An 18,570-nucleotide genomic window follows, 5' to 3' on the forward strand; every position below is an offset into this window, starting at 1 on the left:
ATGTAATGAATAGTAGTACTCAGTGGGAGGACAAGTCTTTTTAAAGCAAATCACAAAGCGTGTGGGAAATTAAAAGGAACCACATGCATGCCATGCATCTTTAAAAAAGATGTTTTAAATAAGTTAAAAAAATATTTTTAAATATCTAGAATTTAAATTGGTATATAAAATATTTTTGACATCTGATTGTACTGCTTGCTTTGATTATATATAAGGCAGGAGGGGTGAATTGGTTAATTTTCTTGTAGAAGCTCATACATATAATATACGTTTTCCTTTCTTGTGCCTTCACAATCGTTCTTACCCATAGTGACCCTCACTTATTACACTTAAAATTGTTAAGGGTTTTTGTTAAACACACCCCATCTTTACTTGTACACTTCCTATCTAGTTCTTATTATTTTTCAATAAGTGGGAGGGGGTGTAAAAGTATAAATGGAAGGTGTATTTACCATAAGTATTGAAATAATTAATGCACTTGCATATTTTGCCCAGAAAAGCTAGCGTAACTATTAGAGTGTTGCTAGGTGCACCCAGCATTTTTAAAAAATGGCAAAATTGCCCTTGCTTGGTTTTCCTCCTACAGATCAACTTGATCCGTAAGTTGATCCGTAAGAGGAAAAATAATTATAATATACTTTAAAGATATAACATATTTATTTATAATATAATTAAATATATTTTTTTTATTAATTATAATATATTTATAAATATTGATTTATTATAAATAATTAATTTTTTAATATATTTTTTAAGAATAAATTTGTTTAGAAGATGATATTAAAATACTTACTCAGTCTCGTTATAATTATTGTTTAAGGTTATTTTATACATATTAATAAAAATCAATAAATACATAAAAGATAATATTTTAAAGAATTAATCATATCATTAATATTATAAAGAATATAAAAAAATAATTAGTATTATATTAAAAATTAAAATACTAACTAGTTTATAATACATTTTTTTACATGATCATTAGTATAAGTGGGAAAATAGTAATTATAAGAGAATTTAAAAATATTAGTACGTTATATAAAATAAGGATCTTAGATAACGAATGATGTCCATTTTTTGTTTAATTTTTTTTATACCTTTTACAACTTCTTTATTTCAATTATATTTAAAGTCATATTTCAAATTATTTTTCATTAGTTGGTAAATTAAGTTAACTAGACCATTTATAATAATTTACATATACTATAACTAAGTTAACTAGACAATTTTAATAACACGCGTGTATATAGACACAAATGGAATACACAATCAATGAAAATAAATAAAACTAACATTATTAATGAAAATAAATAAAACCAACAATACTCATGAAATGAGTTCATGTACAATATCTGTATATACACGGAATATCAATATAAAATATGTACATAAACTATGTCTGATCCGTGCGCCACCTGCGTCTAGACCTAACATATACAAGATGGTCCTGTGTCACACTCCTGGCCAACCTGAGGCATTCTTCGATCACCTCATGTGTTGATGAGCCAGGCGTGACCACCCCTAGACTCAGATGGCGCTCCAACCTCTCCGCAATGTCATCACAAACTTCCTGTTACATACAAAACAAACTAATTACATAAATTATTATGCAAATATTAAGGTAAATGACGTAAATTATTAGTATTACTTATCACTGCATGTCTGGGCTCCTCCGCAGATGTCGATGATGCTCCTGGCTCCGGCACGCGAAGGATATCCGTCTACGGGGCCTGAGGGACGACTCGGGGTTGCGGGGCGTGACCATGAGGCAGAGGATCTAATGTGTGGCCTGATGTCATGAAAGGATGGGAGATGCGGAAGAACCAGTCCATGTAGTCACTGGAGCACGCCCCTGGCACAACGCACACCTCACCTGCTGGAACGATATGATCCTCGTAGTGCATCCACCTGTCGTGTATATCACCATACGAGACCCATGAATCGACAGGAGGAGCAGGAATGGTCTGCGTGTAGCCAAACTGCCGCACGATCCTCTCCGGTCGGTAATAAACAGCAACAGGCCCCCAGCGCAAGAGACCGGAATAGCATGATCTGACGTGGAAGTCCCGGACCTCTCGGTGCTCCCCATAAGGGATCCAATAGACATTCGGAATCCGGAGTCGGTCTAGGCGCTCCCTGTACACCGGCGCACGAATGCTCTTCATGGTCTTCTTGGTCGCAATTCACTTACACACACGCAGAGAATCCTCGTCGTACTCCTGATCAGTAGTGGAGTCCGCGACCGACGGAAAGTGCTCGTAAATCCAGCACTACAAATGTAACATCAAAATTATAAACATTAATAATGAAAGTGCAACAAAATTTAAAGTTGAACATTGTTGAGGCTGAACGAATAAAAAACATATTTGTTACCTGCAGCAGTGTGATGTAACCGCCAAGCCATCGGCTGTGGCTCATAGATGCATCGTTCAATTGGTCATACATATGCACCAAAGCAGCCACTCCCCAAGTGTACCTCTCCGTCATACTGAGGTCACGAAGGGCCTCCAAGTAGACAACATGGACATTGGTTGCACTCTTGTTAGCAAACAGAGTGTAACCCAGAAGGTGAAGAAGATATGCGCGAGCCGCAGCTGTCCAATGACCTGCCTGGCATTGGCACTCATATATATCACGTACCCATTGCAGGCGTACGTACAGTCCGCGACACTGGACTCTCTTAGCCCTAGCAGACTCTGGAGAGACCATCAACATGTCCACCAGCATCTGAATCGCATCGTCCACGTCCAAGGGCTCAAATGCGTGTAAGTCACCAATAACGGGAAGATGGAGAAGAGAGGAGACGTCGTCCAATGTGATGATGAGCTCTCCCCTCCGGGAGATGGAAACTAGACGTCTCCCGGTGCCACCGCTCCATAAACGCGGACAAAAGTCCCCGATCGCCGGTGTCTATCGAACACGCGATCAGAGGACTTAGTCCTGTACTAGCAACAAGTCCCTCAATGACAGGGACAGGCCTGCCTAAATTGTGGACCTTCCTCCCATGAAAGGATAGCTTCAATTCAAGACATTCCTGAATTGAAGTATAAAGGAACGCAAAATTTGTTAAAATCATCCTTTAAAGGAAAACTAATTACAAGTAACTAAAATTAAATAGTATAAATACCTCTCCCGTCCATACGCTGCAAGCAACGTGATCCGCATACAGGGTCAACACGGATGGGTCGCTCGGGCCACCCGGAAATCCCTCATGCGCGTCCTCAACAGGCTTTACGCCTGTGTCCGCAGGAATGTCCGCAGGAATGTCCTCTACAACAGCTGGTGCCTCCATCGGTCATCCTGAACATCTGGCGCAGGGATGACTGGCTCATCGACGTGATTCGCAGTCACAACGACTTGCTACCTCCATACGGATGCAGTAGACCGTCGACGCTGCGGAGCATCATCGGAATCATCACGATCTCCTCTGCCCACACCTCTGCCAATAACCTGACCTAAGGCATGACCTAATCCTCTGGTCCTAACCATGATCTGCAAATGAGTGACACAAATTCAATCACCCATTTCATTCACTCAAATTTCATTGGTCTAACGCAAATTTCATTGACTGAAAGTCGCGCAAGCTGTCAGGCTTTCAAGAAAGGCATGTCAAGAAAGGCTACACATGTTAGGCTTTTATTGGGTTAGTTTTTATTCAATACACTATATGATTGAATGGAAATTGATTATGGATCCTAATATTATTGATATTAGATGAACAAAGCCAAAGAAAGAAGAAATCAATCTTCTTGAAATGGAAGCAACTCCATATTGTTTCTTGATGATCCTTTATTCCCTCTTGATCCTTGGGTTTCTGGCTCATGCTTTGTTCATGATCTTATCCTTAGTCTTTATAAATTGTTTGTTTATTGTATCATTTTTCAGTGAGGTGTGCATGTTTTAATAGGTTTTGTACACTTTTCTGACTCATTGGGGGAATATGCTTCTAATAACAAACAAAATAATTTGAAATCAACATGAGTGACTGGCAAAAAGGCTCTCAGTGGTTTGAAATTAACCGAGAACTAGCTCTTAGGATAGTTGAAGACAATACTTACTATCCTAAGCTCAAAGGCTCTCACTATTTTCAAACAATGTTAACAATTAATACTCCTCATCTTTTGGCAAATAGAAGCCTCACTTATGTGGACTGGTCAAGCTTTATGCTTATTCATTTGGTTCAACCTATAATTTTTGGAGCAACTAGATAAAGAATGACCGATCAACATTCAAAACAGAAGACAACTTCTCATAGATTATCCCAATAAAAAAGCAAAATCCCTTTCCTCTCAAAGATATACTAGCACTTCATACATTAACATCTACTCCTTCTTCCTCTTGGATTTGAACAACATATTCAAAAGTATGGTCTTTGTTAATTAACTAGTGATATTGAAGATGAAGATTCCTTATCTAAACAAATTGATAAAAGCAAAAAAAAAAAAAAAACTAGCAAGATCTTTTAGCCTATCATAGAGAAGCTATGTAGAATTGAAAGAAAAGATGACTAAGTATACCAATGTCTGGACAACCTTCAATAAGAGAGAAGGAATTATATGTGATGGGATAAAGAAAAGTTTAACTATTCACTAAAAAAGAAAGAATGAGAGTTTAGAAAAGTTTCAACAGTTTAGGTGAAATTGCTAGATAGGTGTGACATTATATATTATACTAAAATGTCATAATCTTGGGTGAAATTGCTAGATAGTCTCAACAGTTTTAGAATACCACCAAATTTTGTTACATTCCTACAAGACTTCTCAACTAATTGAACTATAAAAAAAGCATATCTTTGGCACTTGGGTACAGGCCTTACTTGGGAGCAGCTACATTTTTGTTTAAAATATGTTTTTCTATTTTGAAGCCTTATAATAGCATGAAATTGTCAGAAAATGATAATTTGTGGTGGCTTTAAAAATCTTAAGAGATCAATTACAAATATTTTACAAGATCAACGACACAATTACTATTTTTTTAGTTTAGAGACCTAAATAAAAACTCCTAAATAGTTGAGGGAATTAAATTAACCTTGAATGAACAGAAACAAACAATTTTTCACATGGATATGTAAATAAAAACACCAAAATTCCTAATTAAAATGAAGCTATGACTTTTACAGATCATCTGATCCGTAAGCATCTTCTGAATCAAGTTGATCCGGAAAATGCTTACAGATCAAGTGATCCGTAAAGTATGCACAGCAACTTTCCGTTTACGCCATGGCCGGCAACAGTGGAAGCAACAATGCAAGCAATAACAAACAAGAAAAGGGACAATGGAAGCTTACCTCGATGAAGAACAGAAGAGTAGAAGCTCGTGGAAGAATGGAAGAAGCGCACTCGAAGGAGGGAGAAGCAGTAGCTCGCGTTGGAGAAGAACAACCACCTCGCGGAAGAATGAGGAAGGAGGAAGAAAGGGCCGCCGGTGGAAGAGTCTCGCGGAAGGAGAAGATGCTCGCAGAAAAGAAAGAAGAAGAAGAGTCTCACGGGAGGAGGGAAAGAAAGAAGAAGAGGCTTTTTTTTTTAAAAAAAAAAAGGGCATTTGTGACTTTTTACAATAAGTTCTGGGTGCACCAGCAATAATGCTGGGTGCACCTAGCAGCACTCTAACTATTACTAGTTGACTGGATGCCATTAATCTGTAGTCCAGTGTTGAATTATTGAAACATGAAAAATTAACAGAACAAGTTATCGTTTTCATCTATAGAGTGCTCCATTAATCAGGAGTATAAAATTGTAGCCACATATTGACTGATGCGGCCAGTTTAGATCTTATCCGTATATATGATGTGTCTCCACAAGCCAACTTTAATTGCATCAAACATTAATAGATTACCTGAAGAAATAAATTAATTTTTAGGTGATCTTTTTAAAGGAAAACATAATTCTTCTCTCTTTTACTATTATTATTATTATTATTATTATTTAATTTGCATATCACTTCATCTATGATAATGGTCTTTACGTTTAGGATCGATTATCCAAACTCTAATTTTTTGTCCTTTCTCTTTTCTACTTTACTCAAAGAAAATAATTCTTACACACTGATTAAATTATGTACATGCGCACCACATTTCCATACGCACACATGCATAAATTATATATGATTAATTAATGACTAGCGCCACGTTTCCATACACACCCATGCACTAAGCGTCATTCGGGTTTTCGTAAGCAAAAATTGTCATAAACCCTATTTTGTGTGTTTTTTTTATAAAAATAATTAATCATCGTACACCTCAACATTAAGAGAAATAAGAAGAAGAAAAATAAAAAGAAAAATAAATTAATTGACACAAGATAATGGGATAAGATATGAATATAAAGATAAAAAGAAAATAGATGAAAATAAAATGGGAGAGAAAGTAAATACTGTATATGATAATATATAACTTCTTTTTTCAAGATATATATGAATGGCCTGGTAAGATTTATTTTTTGTTGGTTTACATTAGTAGCACATTCTGGCTAGAGGAACATTGTGGTCGCCAACGTCTGAATCAAGTGGACTGGAAAAGCATGGAACACGTTTTCAAGTGGTGGTAATTAAGAATCTGATTAGGAAACCAAAGTTAATGTTGTGCTGATAACTATTTCATGCACTATGAAACACCATGTTAATTAAAACACCACTATAAATTAGTTGTAGTTGCCACTTCCTTTGCTGCAAACTAAACCAATTTGCTTTGTCTATGTAACAAACACTTCAACAAAGCTACTCTAAATCCAATTTACAAGATGAATTCCTTTAGCCAAAACCACTATTTAATTTTGTTCCTTGTTCTCGCTGTGTGGACATCCCACGTAATGTCTCGCAGGTTGTCTGAGGCCTGCACATCAGAGAGACATGAGAAGTGGATGGCACAGTATGGTAGGGTTTACAAGGATGCTGCTGAGAAGGAGAAACGTTTCCAAGTATTCAAAAACAATGTGCACTTCATTGAGTCTGTCAATGCTGCTGGGGACAAACCTTTCAACCTTAGCATTAACCAATTTGCGGACCTTAATGATGAAGAATTTAAGGCTTTACTAATTAATGTTCAGAAAAAAGCAAGTTGGGTGGAGACATCAACAGAAACATCATTTAGGTATGAGAGTGTAACTAAGATTCCTGCTACCATTGACTGGAGGAAAAGAGGTGCTGTCACTCCAATCAAGGACCAAGGCAGATGCGGTATTCCTCTTCTCATTTTATTTATCACTTATGGAATATTTTTGTTTCAAAATATTTGTCGCTTTAGAATATGAAAAAAAATATTTTTTTTCTTCTGATACTTTTAGACTTAAATTATTATTTTTTATTCTGACATATGACCAATTCTTGTATGGTTTTCAATAAACTTTTTAAACTTTTTTTTCCTACTAAAATTTAATTAGATAACACTTTGGGAAGTAATTTGGGTAGCTCTTGAGGGATTATAAGCAAAACAAAACTTTATCAGAGATTAAGGATATAAAACAAAATTGTTGGAACCAAAATTGATCATTTAGAAATACAAAATATATTTAAGTCATGCTTTTCAGAAATAAATTCACTAGTATGTTCTGTCAAAAAACATTCACTAGTATGTGTATAATGTAATTAATTATTTAGTTAGATAAGGTTATATTATCACAAAACTTAATATAATTATTTATTTTCTCAAGATGTGTGCATTACTTTAAATAACAAATAAAATGAGAGGGAAATGGAGGGTAAACCAAATATCTTATATTATGACAATAACATTGTGATTCTTCTTTCCATGCTCAAACACTTTAATAATATTCCATTGTTTCATTAGAATCTAACTATGCTAAAATATCAACTCTCTTTTTTGTTTGTGAAAACAGGTAGTTGTTGGGCATTTTCAGCCGTGGCTGCGACCGAGGGTATCCACCAAATTACAACGGGTAAGTTGGTGCCTCTCTCTGAGCAAGAACTGGTTGATTGTGTTAAAGGTGAGAGCGAAGGATGCATTGGTGGTTACGTGGATGATGCCTTTGAATTTATTGCCAAGAAAGGAGGAATAGCAAGTGAAACACACTACCCCTACAAAGGAGTTAACAAGACTTGTAAGGTTAAGAAGGAAACTCATGGTGTGGCTGAGATTAAAGGGTATGAGAAAGTTCCTTCCAATAATGAAAAGGCACTTCTAAAAGCTGTGGCAAATCAACCAGTGTCAGTTTACATCGATGCTGGAACACATGCTTTCAAATATTACTCAAGTGGGATTTTTAATGCAAGAAATTGTGGAACTAATCCAAATCATGCTGTTGCGGTAGTTGGTTATGGAAAAGCTCTTGATGATTCTAAGTATTGGCTTGTAAAGAATTCATGGGGCACCGAATGGGGTGAGAGAGGGTATATAAGGATCAAGCGAGATATACGTGCCAAGGAAGGTTTATGTGGAATTGCTAAGTATCCCTATTATCCAATTGCTTGAGTACTGCTATCAATCAATATATAATAAGATGCTTTTGTTTTATCTTAATTAAGATGCATGTGTAAACGTTTAATTTCTACTAAATATATAATATTTTGTTTTCTTTTATTGTTGTTTATTAGTATATTTATAAATGTTATTGTGTTACAAAGTTGGAAGGGATACAGAGTCTAACGTCTAATGCATGGACTCCGCAAATTCGTGGTCTTTATTGACATAGGATATAATATTATGATTTTTTATGTAATATTTTTTTTTTATGGAGATAATTTTGTTCAAGATGGATACGTATGACAATTATTTATAAACAGTAAAATTCTTTTTTTTCTAATACTTAATACAACTATATATGCAAGATTTTAATAATCTATATAATACTAAATAATGTAACCTGTGAAATCATTCCATTTTAACTACAGAACCAGTCATAATTCGTATTAGAACCATTGCCAACTTTTCTAATAATATTAGAAGCAAACCAGTTTTGTGGGTAACATGAAACTGTATTGAGCTATGAGATGTCTCTCCACCATATCGACAAAAAGCTAATATCAAAGAGAAGCAGATTTTTAAAAAGATGAGTCCATATTTATGCCATACACATTACTTTTAGCATAGGGTTGGGCACTTTGTATGTTTGAGATCCTGAGAAAAAGGAGTCAAGACGTGTGTGATGGCTTTGGATGCTTTTAGACTAATCTTTCATTGTTTCTCCATCAAGAGCTTCTCTCCCATGGGAGCAACTAATTTCTCTTTTGTTGAGGTTTAATGTAATTTCTACCTTAATTTTATTCAATAAAGCATTGTTATTGTTCTTCTTCTATGCCTAATGCTTGCTTTTGGTTTTATCACCATTTTACATGATTCTATTCATTTAATTATAATTGAGAAATTCTTTTGAATTGTAAAATGAAGGAAACACCCAATAATTTTTATGTCTAGGGATTGGATAAAAAGTATTTGAGATCAATAAACCTTTTTTCTTAATCCAAATTGTTTGGTTGTGCTTTATGTCCTTCCACTTACAATATGTTTGGATAGAAGAATTAAAATGGAAAAAGTAATTATCCAAAGGATTTAAAATCCCCCCGCCCTCCCCTAAATAATTTGTTTGGATGCTCATTTAGAAGAAATTTAAACTTTAAGCATTTTAAAATGGAATTTGTTTTTAACTATAAAATTAGAATTTTAAATTCTTTTAAAGATGAAGGGATTCTAAAATTCCTAGTGGCTTTCATAGAGGTGGATGCTTGCTCGCTCTCAGAGTCGTTTTGTTCGCACTCACTCTCACATGAGAAGTGGATGGCACAACATGGTAAAGTTTACAAGGATGCAGCTGAGAAGGAAAGATGTTTACAAATATTCGAAAACAACATGGAGTTCATCGATTCTTTCGATGTTGTTGGCACTACTAGAAAAGCATTTTTCTACGATAGTTATTTTGGACATTTTACGTCGGTAATTAATCGTCGTTGTAGCTAATGTCATAGAAAGTAAAGACTTTCTCCGACGGTTTCCTAAAAAACCGTCTTAGAAAAAAATATCCTTTCAAGATGGTTCTTAGTCGAGAACTGTCTTAGAATGATAGACTTTCTAAGACGATTTTTCAAAGAATCTCCTTAAAATGTATTTTTTTTATAAAAAAAAATCAACAAAATATATTGAGGATTCTAAGACGGTTTTTTAGAAAACCGCTTTAGAATGTAAACATTCTAAGACATTTTTTTAGAGAACCGTCTTAGAATGTATTTTTAAAAAAATTAAAATTAAAATTAAATATATTGTTGATTCTAAATCTTAAAATGTAGAAATTCTCATATGATTTTTCAAAGAACCGTCTTAGAATGTATTTTTTTTTAAAAAAATATTGAGGATTCTAAGACGGTTATGATTTTTCAACTAACCGTCTTAGAATGTATTATTTTTAAAAAAAAATAATTTAAAAAGCCATTACAAATAAATAAAAAATTAAACTTTGAGAAAAAAAACCAGTCATTGTGATAGTCAGATACACCAACAGTGTAAAAGAGATCATGGTTTGAATATAGTTTAGTGTAACGTTCCCACAAGCCGTATTGCCTAAACTTGTCATAGAAGGAATAGTTTGAGAAAATGAAAAAAGAGCATATTAATAGAAGATTGAAAACATTAATTGTTGAAAATGGGTTTTGGGCTAACTTGTCTTGGCTATCGTTCTGGAATAATCTGTTTGTGAACTTGAGGTTAGGGCCTGGTATATAGAACTCCGCAGCTGAGCAATCTGGGATCCCAATTTCCCATAGAGTAAGACCATTTCTTGGAGGGTTATAACCAAGTGAATTCAAGTTGATGTTGCACCCTAAAGGTACATTATATACAAGTCATTGTCTAATGACGCAAGCTATAAACTAAATTTTTAAAAAGTTCAAATAATTATAACTGCAAAAGCTCAAATAGTTTAATATTTAAATAGTTCATGATTAAACATTTAACAATGCACGAGTTTGTAATTTATAGTATTATATCCTGATCATGATATGATGCCAATAAAAATGGAACTGATCATGACAGCTAATTAGTCACATAGTTCTAATTCCATGTCATGAATCAATTACTCAAAAAGATGAAGTTGTTGCATATATAAAAGCACATAAACTACTTTATATTTAACAGGAGAGACGAAGATATTTTAGTTGGTTTGATGGTAATTTTAGTTTGATATCTATAATCTCCAATAAAACCCGAAACCCATGCATACAAGTTGTAATCCCCGGTACAATATTTTAAATCAAGAAAGTGTCCATCTTTGTCCGCTTGAATCCAGAATTGATAACCCTATGAATGACACATATAATTCAAATTTCAGAACCTTTTTAGCTTAATGTGTCACTAGCCCTTGAAACTTGAAATTTCAAGAAAATAAATTCAATTGACTCCTAACCAAATGCACCTTGCTTTCTCTATGCCATGATCTTGCATCTCCAAGCAAAGCTAGACCAACATAAGCATTGTTAGCAAGTTGAGCTCTCTTTCCCCAAATAAACAAGTTAAAGGATGGAATTTATTAGCTTGTTTCTATATAAGTTCATACTATGTAATCAAAGAATAAAATGAAGGTAAATAAAGCATATGCATATACCCATCTAGGACTAGTAGTCGTCCGGTCACTGTTCCCCGTTGATTGGGTGTAAGGAAACTGAGATGAATTGGCATATGTTATTAAGAAGGTAGTTGGGGACAAATGGAGTGACGAGTTGAGCAGTGCTTGGGAAGTAGCCTATGATGAATTGGCAGCAGCTATTAAGAAGGCATTTTAGGATCTATAATTGTCGTAAAGTGTAATAAATAAATATTATTTCACTAAAACTTGTTATTAAACAAGCTCTCAATATATATGTTTGTTAAAATAAGTAAATTATATGGTATTGGATAAACAATCTTAAGTTTTATATTTCCATAGATTTATGTTTGTGAATCATGCATAATCGATCCTTTATACAAATAAGTTCAAAATAACTTATATGTTTTATAGTTATTTTACCCATACAAATTCAAATAAGCTTCACTAAATGGGATAGATGTTTTTCTACGAAAAAATAAAATTAAGTAACAGTAAAATGCTTTAGAAATAGTTATTGTGGTAAATAAATTCAAATACATTGAAAATATTTGTAAGAATAGTAAGAGCAAGAGGGGGATTAGTACTCAAAAACTGACATGCAACAAGAATGTTATCAACAATCAATCAACTATTACCACATACAAATACTAAAACTAATGAGAAATTAGAAGCTCAATTACATTGCACAATATACTAAAATCACAATATAACAATTTATCACGTGTAAATATAGGGGAACGGATTGCTGAGAAATTTAGAAAGATATTCAAGGTCCACCTTTGTTATACATTTCCACTACTAATGAAAGAACATTGCTACGCAAATGCCTTATAGATAAAAAAATATTTACCCTTCTCAATACTCATTTACAGCAAAATCACACTCTTTAAGCTAATTGATTGATTAAACTGGTATAGAATTATAAATAAATTAATAAAATGAGATCAATTCAAACAAAGTGAAGTTGTTTTAGTAGTGGAATAATAAGGTGGGCTGAATAAAGTTTTGGATAAATTATCCTGACCTGCCTATTTGAAATATGGGATTTATTATTTTTTTAGTACTAAATTTTTTTTAGAATTTTTATATTTGAATCCAAATTTTTAAGATTTTTAGTTTTATTTATTGATTTTTTTTTTTTTAAGTTTGACATGCTATTTGTTAAACTTTTTTCAAGGCGTGACACTTTTTTTAAGGCATAACAAAGATAAATTCCAGGAGAGATTGGATTTCAAATTCTATGATTCCGAGAGGAATTGGCATATGCATAAACCACAGGCGAGTGTAGTTAAGGGTAATAAGTATATGCCTGTTCTACAGCATCTGACCAAAGAGACCCAAATTGAGATTTGCTGGGAACAGAGTTAAGGTACACAAAACTGGGCCAAAGAGTTACCTCTCCCTTAAATTGTGGCTCAGATGCATAGGTTAAAAGAACAGCTTTAGGATACGCTGATATGTGTTTTCAAACTGTAGAAAAAATTAAGGTTTGGAACAACAAAGAAGTTCATTCCATAAATACCAGTTGAAGGATCATACTTGAAGTAGAGTCAACAATCAAGGACCAATATGTGTAAATTGAAATCTTCATAATCAAAGAAAATGAAAACATCATCAAACATGAGGCGAATGAATCCGAGAGGAATGAATCCAAGAGTGAGACTCGACAATGTCATTTAAAGACAACATGTAATTTGCAAAGCCAATAAAATCAATTAGACATACCATCTCGCCTAAGACTAATTGACAAATCATCCTAACTAATGCAAGTCCTGCTTCCTCAAAATCATCAAAACACTACTAGAAAATAAGGTTTTTACATCGATTATTTAAGACTTTCAACATCGGTTATTAACCGATGTTGAAAGTAGCATCATTAACATCAGTTTTGAAAAACTGATGTTAACTAATAAATACAACATCGGTTATTTAAAAAACTGATGTTGTTAGTAACATTTAACATCGATTTTTTAAAAAAACGATGTTGTTTTAGAACTTTTTTTTAATATGTTGTCTATTTTTTCAATAAACCCAAAATTAACCTGCAAATTTTAAAACCAGATCACACAAAATATAATTTTCATTCTGTTTTGAAATAGTTTTTACCCGAAATTCCATGAGAAATTTACTAATTACTATGAATTTAAAGCATATTTAATGTTGAAACATAAATTTTAAAAACTGTAAAGTAAGTAAATATAAACTATAATTACAAAATTGTCTAAACATCCTAAGTTTCATTTTTAACTATCAAATAGTATTTTGCCCATTGGATGCAAAGCGCCTTCAATCTCTCTGGTTCCAAGTTGGCCAACATCATCACACGGAAGCTTAGGTCGTAGCTTACCCTCCACAACTTCCATGACAATCTAATAATATAGCATCAAACATTTTATTTCATGATAATCAAGATCAAGTGACATTTCAGATTGCTATACAATTGAGATTAGAATTGAACTACTTAATTAAACATTTACATAACAATTTAACAAAATTAACTAGGCAACTCAAGATTAGTGTGATGATCATATATACCTTGGTGGGACCATATTTTGTCTCAACGTATGGGTAATTTCCAGTTAAAAGCTTGTTCAATATAACCCCATACTGTACACATCACACTTTTCATTATAAGGTTCACATCGGATCACCTCTGGTGCCATGTACTCACAAAATCAATATCATTACATGCCATGTTTTGAGAAAATGAAAGTTAACACCATTCAAGTTTATCTCATTTAATACTCTTCTAAATTTTAAAAATACAAAATCAATATCTCACAACCTCTTACGCTAAATCTCTAGTTACTTAATTTTATCAATTCACGCTAATTAGAAAAAGGCTCAATTGATAGGATTCATAATCAACACAAGAGCATATCAATTTCACAGCAATTTCTGATTGTGACATCAACTGGTTCATCAAACATATATAATTCAGTTATAATTATAAGGATAAAATAAAAAATTACAGAAACACCCCAAAACTCATTCCAATTGATACTTTAAGGATCCCTTCACATGTTCTCACTAACCTCAATTGTGAATAACTCATTCATTATCTCGATATAGTCACTCAAGAGTTCTCCGTTATCAATTGTAGCATTTTTGGTGCTCTCTAAAGCTCCTCCTCCAGTTGCTCTCTTAGGGTTCTTAAACATTAGAGAGAAGGAGAAGGGATTGAAGCCTCCATTTGTACTTTCTTCGTGCGATTCCTTTTTCTCTTTCCATGAATATTATCTCACAAATCCCAACGGTGTAGGTGGTTTGCAATTGAACCACGAACCACATATCAAAATTTCATGACAATCCAACGGTTAACAAAACCGGGATCATAGTTTTACTGGGACGGTTTTGGGTTTCTGTGGGAAAAGAAAAGGCTATGACGCGAAGTGTAATTCTCTCAGCTCCGATATCTTTTCGTGATTCCCAATGGTTAGAATTCTTGGAATTGAGTTGCAAACTTAGTGTTTAAATTTCATGACGATCCAACGGTGAATAAGTCCAAGATCGTCATTTTTTCTAAAATAGGTTTGGTGGTATGCGGGAAAAAGAGAGGGTTTTGGGAGGAAAAGAGGAAAAACGAAATTAAGAAAAAGATGAGACACATGTAAAACTGACCTAACATGATTTATTTTTATAGAGAGGGTCTGGTGTGTTTATATTTTTATTACATTAAATTTAATATTACGACATCGGTTTTCAAATAATTGATGTTAAAATAATTCAGTTTTAGCATCGGTTATTTGAAAACTGATGTTGTAAGTGTTTAACAACATCGATTTTCAAATAACCGATGTTAAAATCACACTAAATTCAATTTTTAACATCAACTTTCAAATAACCGATGTTAATAGGATGATGTTAAAACTCATTTTTTTAGTAGTGAAAACAGATTTCATATAAGCGCCAAAGTCCAAAACAACAAAAGAAAATTTTGAAACTACCATATTTATAAACTAGTTAGCATTTGGTTCAAGTCAAAAGTGGAATGCAACATAAAGGTAATACCGAGGTGCTCAATATTCTATCATACTAATCTTTGATTTCATACAAAGCATGAATATTCACATTAAATTTAAAGTGTGACATACAATAGGCATTATGTGCAATTTCCTCATATAACTTGCATCAATACAACAAAGAAAGCGTGTTCAACTCAGAACCACTCAGACCCTATAAATAGCCATCCCTCTTATCTTGTTCCTCCGCTTCCTTGTTAGCAGCTTGAACGGAATTGAACCATAGAAAATCCTAAAGAATTAAGCATTAAGACATCACCACTAATCAATAAGTTATTACTATTAATGCTAATTGATTTCCTTAATTTTACTTTGGGCTTCTCAATCTGAACATAGATGGATAATAATTACTGACGAGGGAATGCCGGTGAAGACAAAAAAACCAAGCAAGGGAGCATAAAACAGGCTGTCATAGCTTAATACTCCAAAAATAGGCTTTTGATTCACATATTCAAAAATGGAACCTATCTGTGGAAGCAAAAGATAAATAATACAAAATACATATGAGTGAAAAGTAGGAAACAATCAAAAAGAAAAACAACTATATTAATTAGTAATAAGATGCTGGTTAGTTATAGCGGCAATTGCAGTGATAGCAGAGGCAAGCAAATAAGCATAGAATGGGATCTCAAATCCTTCTTGTTACGAACTGTTGTTGTTGGGCTCGTCTTGGGCCCATGGCGGTGGTTCATCAGAGTCCGATTTGGCCCACGAAGGGATTTTCTCATCAGACTTGCTTGATTCAGCAGAGCCTTGAGTCACAACAACCACAACTAACATGTATGGTGTTTTCCTTTTTCTCTGATTGTTCTTAGGAACTCCCAAAAATGTTGTAGGGTGTGATACATGTTGATTTTGCACTGCACCTGCACACGACAATGTTAAGAAGTTGTTGCAACCCCCACTCACTTCAATTGGTGGAACCTTAATACAGTACGGCCAGCTTGAAGGGAGAGGTTTAGGGTTTGGAGAATTAAATTGGGGGCTGGAATGATGTGGGAGAAGCTCATGTTGAGGCGCTGCGAGACAGAGAGAGCGTCTGAGTCTGGCTCTTTGAGAAGCTCTAAGGAGAGAGAGCTAGCAATCTTATCCATTTAGGTTTTTGATGAGAAATGTCTTGTTATGAAAAACGAAGGAGTGAAGAGAGTTCAAGAATAGAAATGGGAAGAGGAATGTCAAGGAAACAGAGGAGGGTGATGAATTGGAGAGGGAGATGTGAATGCTAAGGAACGAGAACGGAGTAAGAGCCTTCGAAGTTGCAAAGACACTAATGACGGCATGATTAGGGTTCTTCTTAGGAGTCCCACAGGAGAAAGAGAAATATAATATATATATATATATATATATATATATATATATATATATATATAGGTACAAAATATTTTAAGATGGCTTTTACAAGACCGTCTTAGAATGACAACTTTCTAATGCGGTTTTTGTAAAACCGTCATAAAGTTGTTGCATTTAATTTCAAAAATGTCATCGTGTTCTTTCTAAGTCAGTTTTTTATCAATCGACGTAAAAGCAACGTCGTAAAAAATGATTTTTGTAGTAGTGTGGGGACAAATCTTTCAACCTCAGCACTAACCAATTTGCGGATCTTCATGATGAAGAGTTTAAGGCTTTACTAACTAATGGTCAGAAGAAGGAACATAGCTTGTGGACAACAACAGAAACATTGTTTAGGTATGACAATGTTACTAAGATCCCAGCTAGCATGGACTGGAGGAAAAGAGGTGTTGTCACTCCAATCAAGGACCAAGGCAAATGTTGTAAGAATATGTTTTCTACGTTCACCGATCAGTTCAATTATATTAAATTTGTGTTTCATTAAAAAATGTGTTGATACCAACTTGTTTTTGTTTGTAAAAGCAGTAAGTTGTTGGGCTTTTTCAACTGTGCGTGGCTACAATTGAAGGTCTCCATCAAATAATTACAGGTGAATTGGTGCCCCTATCAGAGCAAGAACTAGTTGATTTTGTGAAAGGTGAGAGTGAAGGATGCTATGGTGGTTATGTGGAAGATGCATTTAAATTTATTACCAAGAAAGGTAGAATAGAAAGTGAAACACACTACCCCTACAAAGGAGTTAACAACACTTGTAAGGTTAAGAAGGAAACTCATGGTGTAGCTCAAATTAAAGGGTACAAGAAAGTTCCTTCAAAAAGTGAAAACGCACTCCTAAAAGCTGTGGCAAATCAACTTGTGTCAGTTAGTGTTAAAGCTAAAGATTCTGCTTTCCAATTTTATTCAAGTGGGATTTTTACAGGGAAGTGTGGAACTGATACAGATCATCGTGTTGCACTAGCTAGTTATGGAGAATCTGGTGATGGTACTAAGTATTGGCTTGCAAAGAATTCATGGGGAACTGAATGGGGTGAGAAAGGATATATAAGGATCAAGTGAGATATACCTGCCAAAGAAGGTTTATGTGGAATTGCTAAGTATCCCTATTATCCAATTGCTTGAGTATTGCTATCAATCTATATATATGAAAATCTGAAAGTTCAATTAGTTAAGTATATGCACGTAATATCTGTAACCACCTTTTTAATTTCTAGCCAGTATTTGCACCTACGTAGTGCTCTTAATAAGATGTTTGTGTTTGATCTCATGATGTTGTAAGGGTATTATCAAGGAGGAATTAACTTTTTCAAGGTACTTCTGTTCAATATAGATTGCATCTGCTGATTTGAACTTGTTATTGGATGCACTTTATTATTTTTTGTTGTAATATAGTTTGACAACCTAGATTAATTTATGATGATCCAGACGTTGTTACCCTTACTAGAAGCAGCCAAGAAGCAGCAAACCAGATAAATCGAAAAGATACTCACTGGGAGGGTGAGTCTATTATTATATCTACAAAAAAATTTAGTTGTTACCAAAAAGAAATTCACTTGGAGGAATGCAAGGTGCTTCAGTCAAAATACAAGTTATGGTTACACTTTTAGTTTCTTTGCCTACATAAATTACCAAAATTCTGAGACCTGGCCATATTGCCTGCAATATTCTGTTCGACA

General features: G+C 34.0%; 3 protein-coding genes and 2 pseudogenes across 3 annotated transcripts; 2 read left to right on the forward strand and 3 right to left on the reverse strand.

Moving 5' to 3' along the window:
- Positions 1–2,183: 2,183 nt before the first annotated feature.
- Positions 2,184–2,727, reverse strand: LOC114416327 (protein MAIN-LIKE 1-like). The gene is made up of 2 exons (XM_028381194.1): positions 2,374–2,727; positions 2,184–2,270 (listed from the first exon to the last, which is right to left on the reverse strand). Exons 1-2 carry the CDS (start codon positions 2,725–2,727, stop codon positions 2,184–2,186), a joined length of 441 nt encoding a protein of 146 aa, XP_028236995.1.
- Positions 2,728–2,770: 43 nt separating this feature from the next.
- LOC114416328 (protein MAIN-LIKE 1-like) lies at positions 2,771–3,292 on the reverse strand. Its single transcript, XM_028381196.1, has 2 exons — positions 3,128–3,292; positions 2,771–3,034 (listed from the first exon to the last, which is right to left on the reverse strand). Exons 1-2 carry the CDS (start codon positions 3,290–3,292, stop codon positions 2,771–2,773), a joined length of 429 nt encoding a protein of 142 aa, XP_028236997.1.
- A 3,392-nt stretch (positions 3,293–6,684) lies between these two features.
- LOC114414230 (senescence-specific cysteine protease SAG39-like) lies at positions 6,685–8,531 on the forward strand. The gene is made up of 2 exons (XM_028378534.1): positions 6,685–7,173; positions 7,833–8,531. The coding sequence occupies exons 1-2, from the start codon at positions 6,738–6,740 to the stop codon at positions 8,423–8,425; spliced, it is 1,029 nt and encodes a 342-aa protein (XP_028234335.1). The 5' UTR covers positions 6,685–6,737; the 3' UTR covers positions 8,426–8,531.
- Positions 8,532–8,938: 407 nt separating this feature from the next.
- LOC114416329 lies at positions 8,939–18,016 on the forward strand (annotated as a pseudogene).
- Positions 15,540–16,641, reverse strand: LOC114417493 (annotated as a pseudogene).
- Positions 18,017–18,570: the final 554 nt, after the last annotated feature.

The sequence above is a fragment of the Glycine soja genome, chromosome 6 (genome assembly GCF_004193775.1).
Source record: "Glycine soja cultivar W05 chromosome 6, ASM419377v2, whole genome shotgun sequence".
NCBI classification, from domain to species: Eukaryota; Viridiplantae; Streptophyta; class Magnoliopsida; order Fabales; family Fabaceae; genus Glycine; species Glycine soja.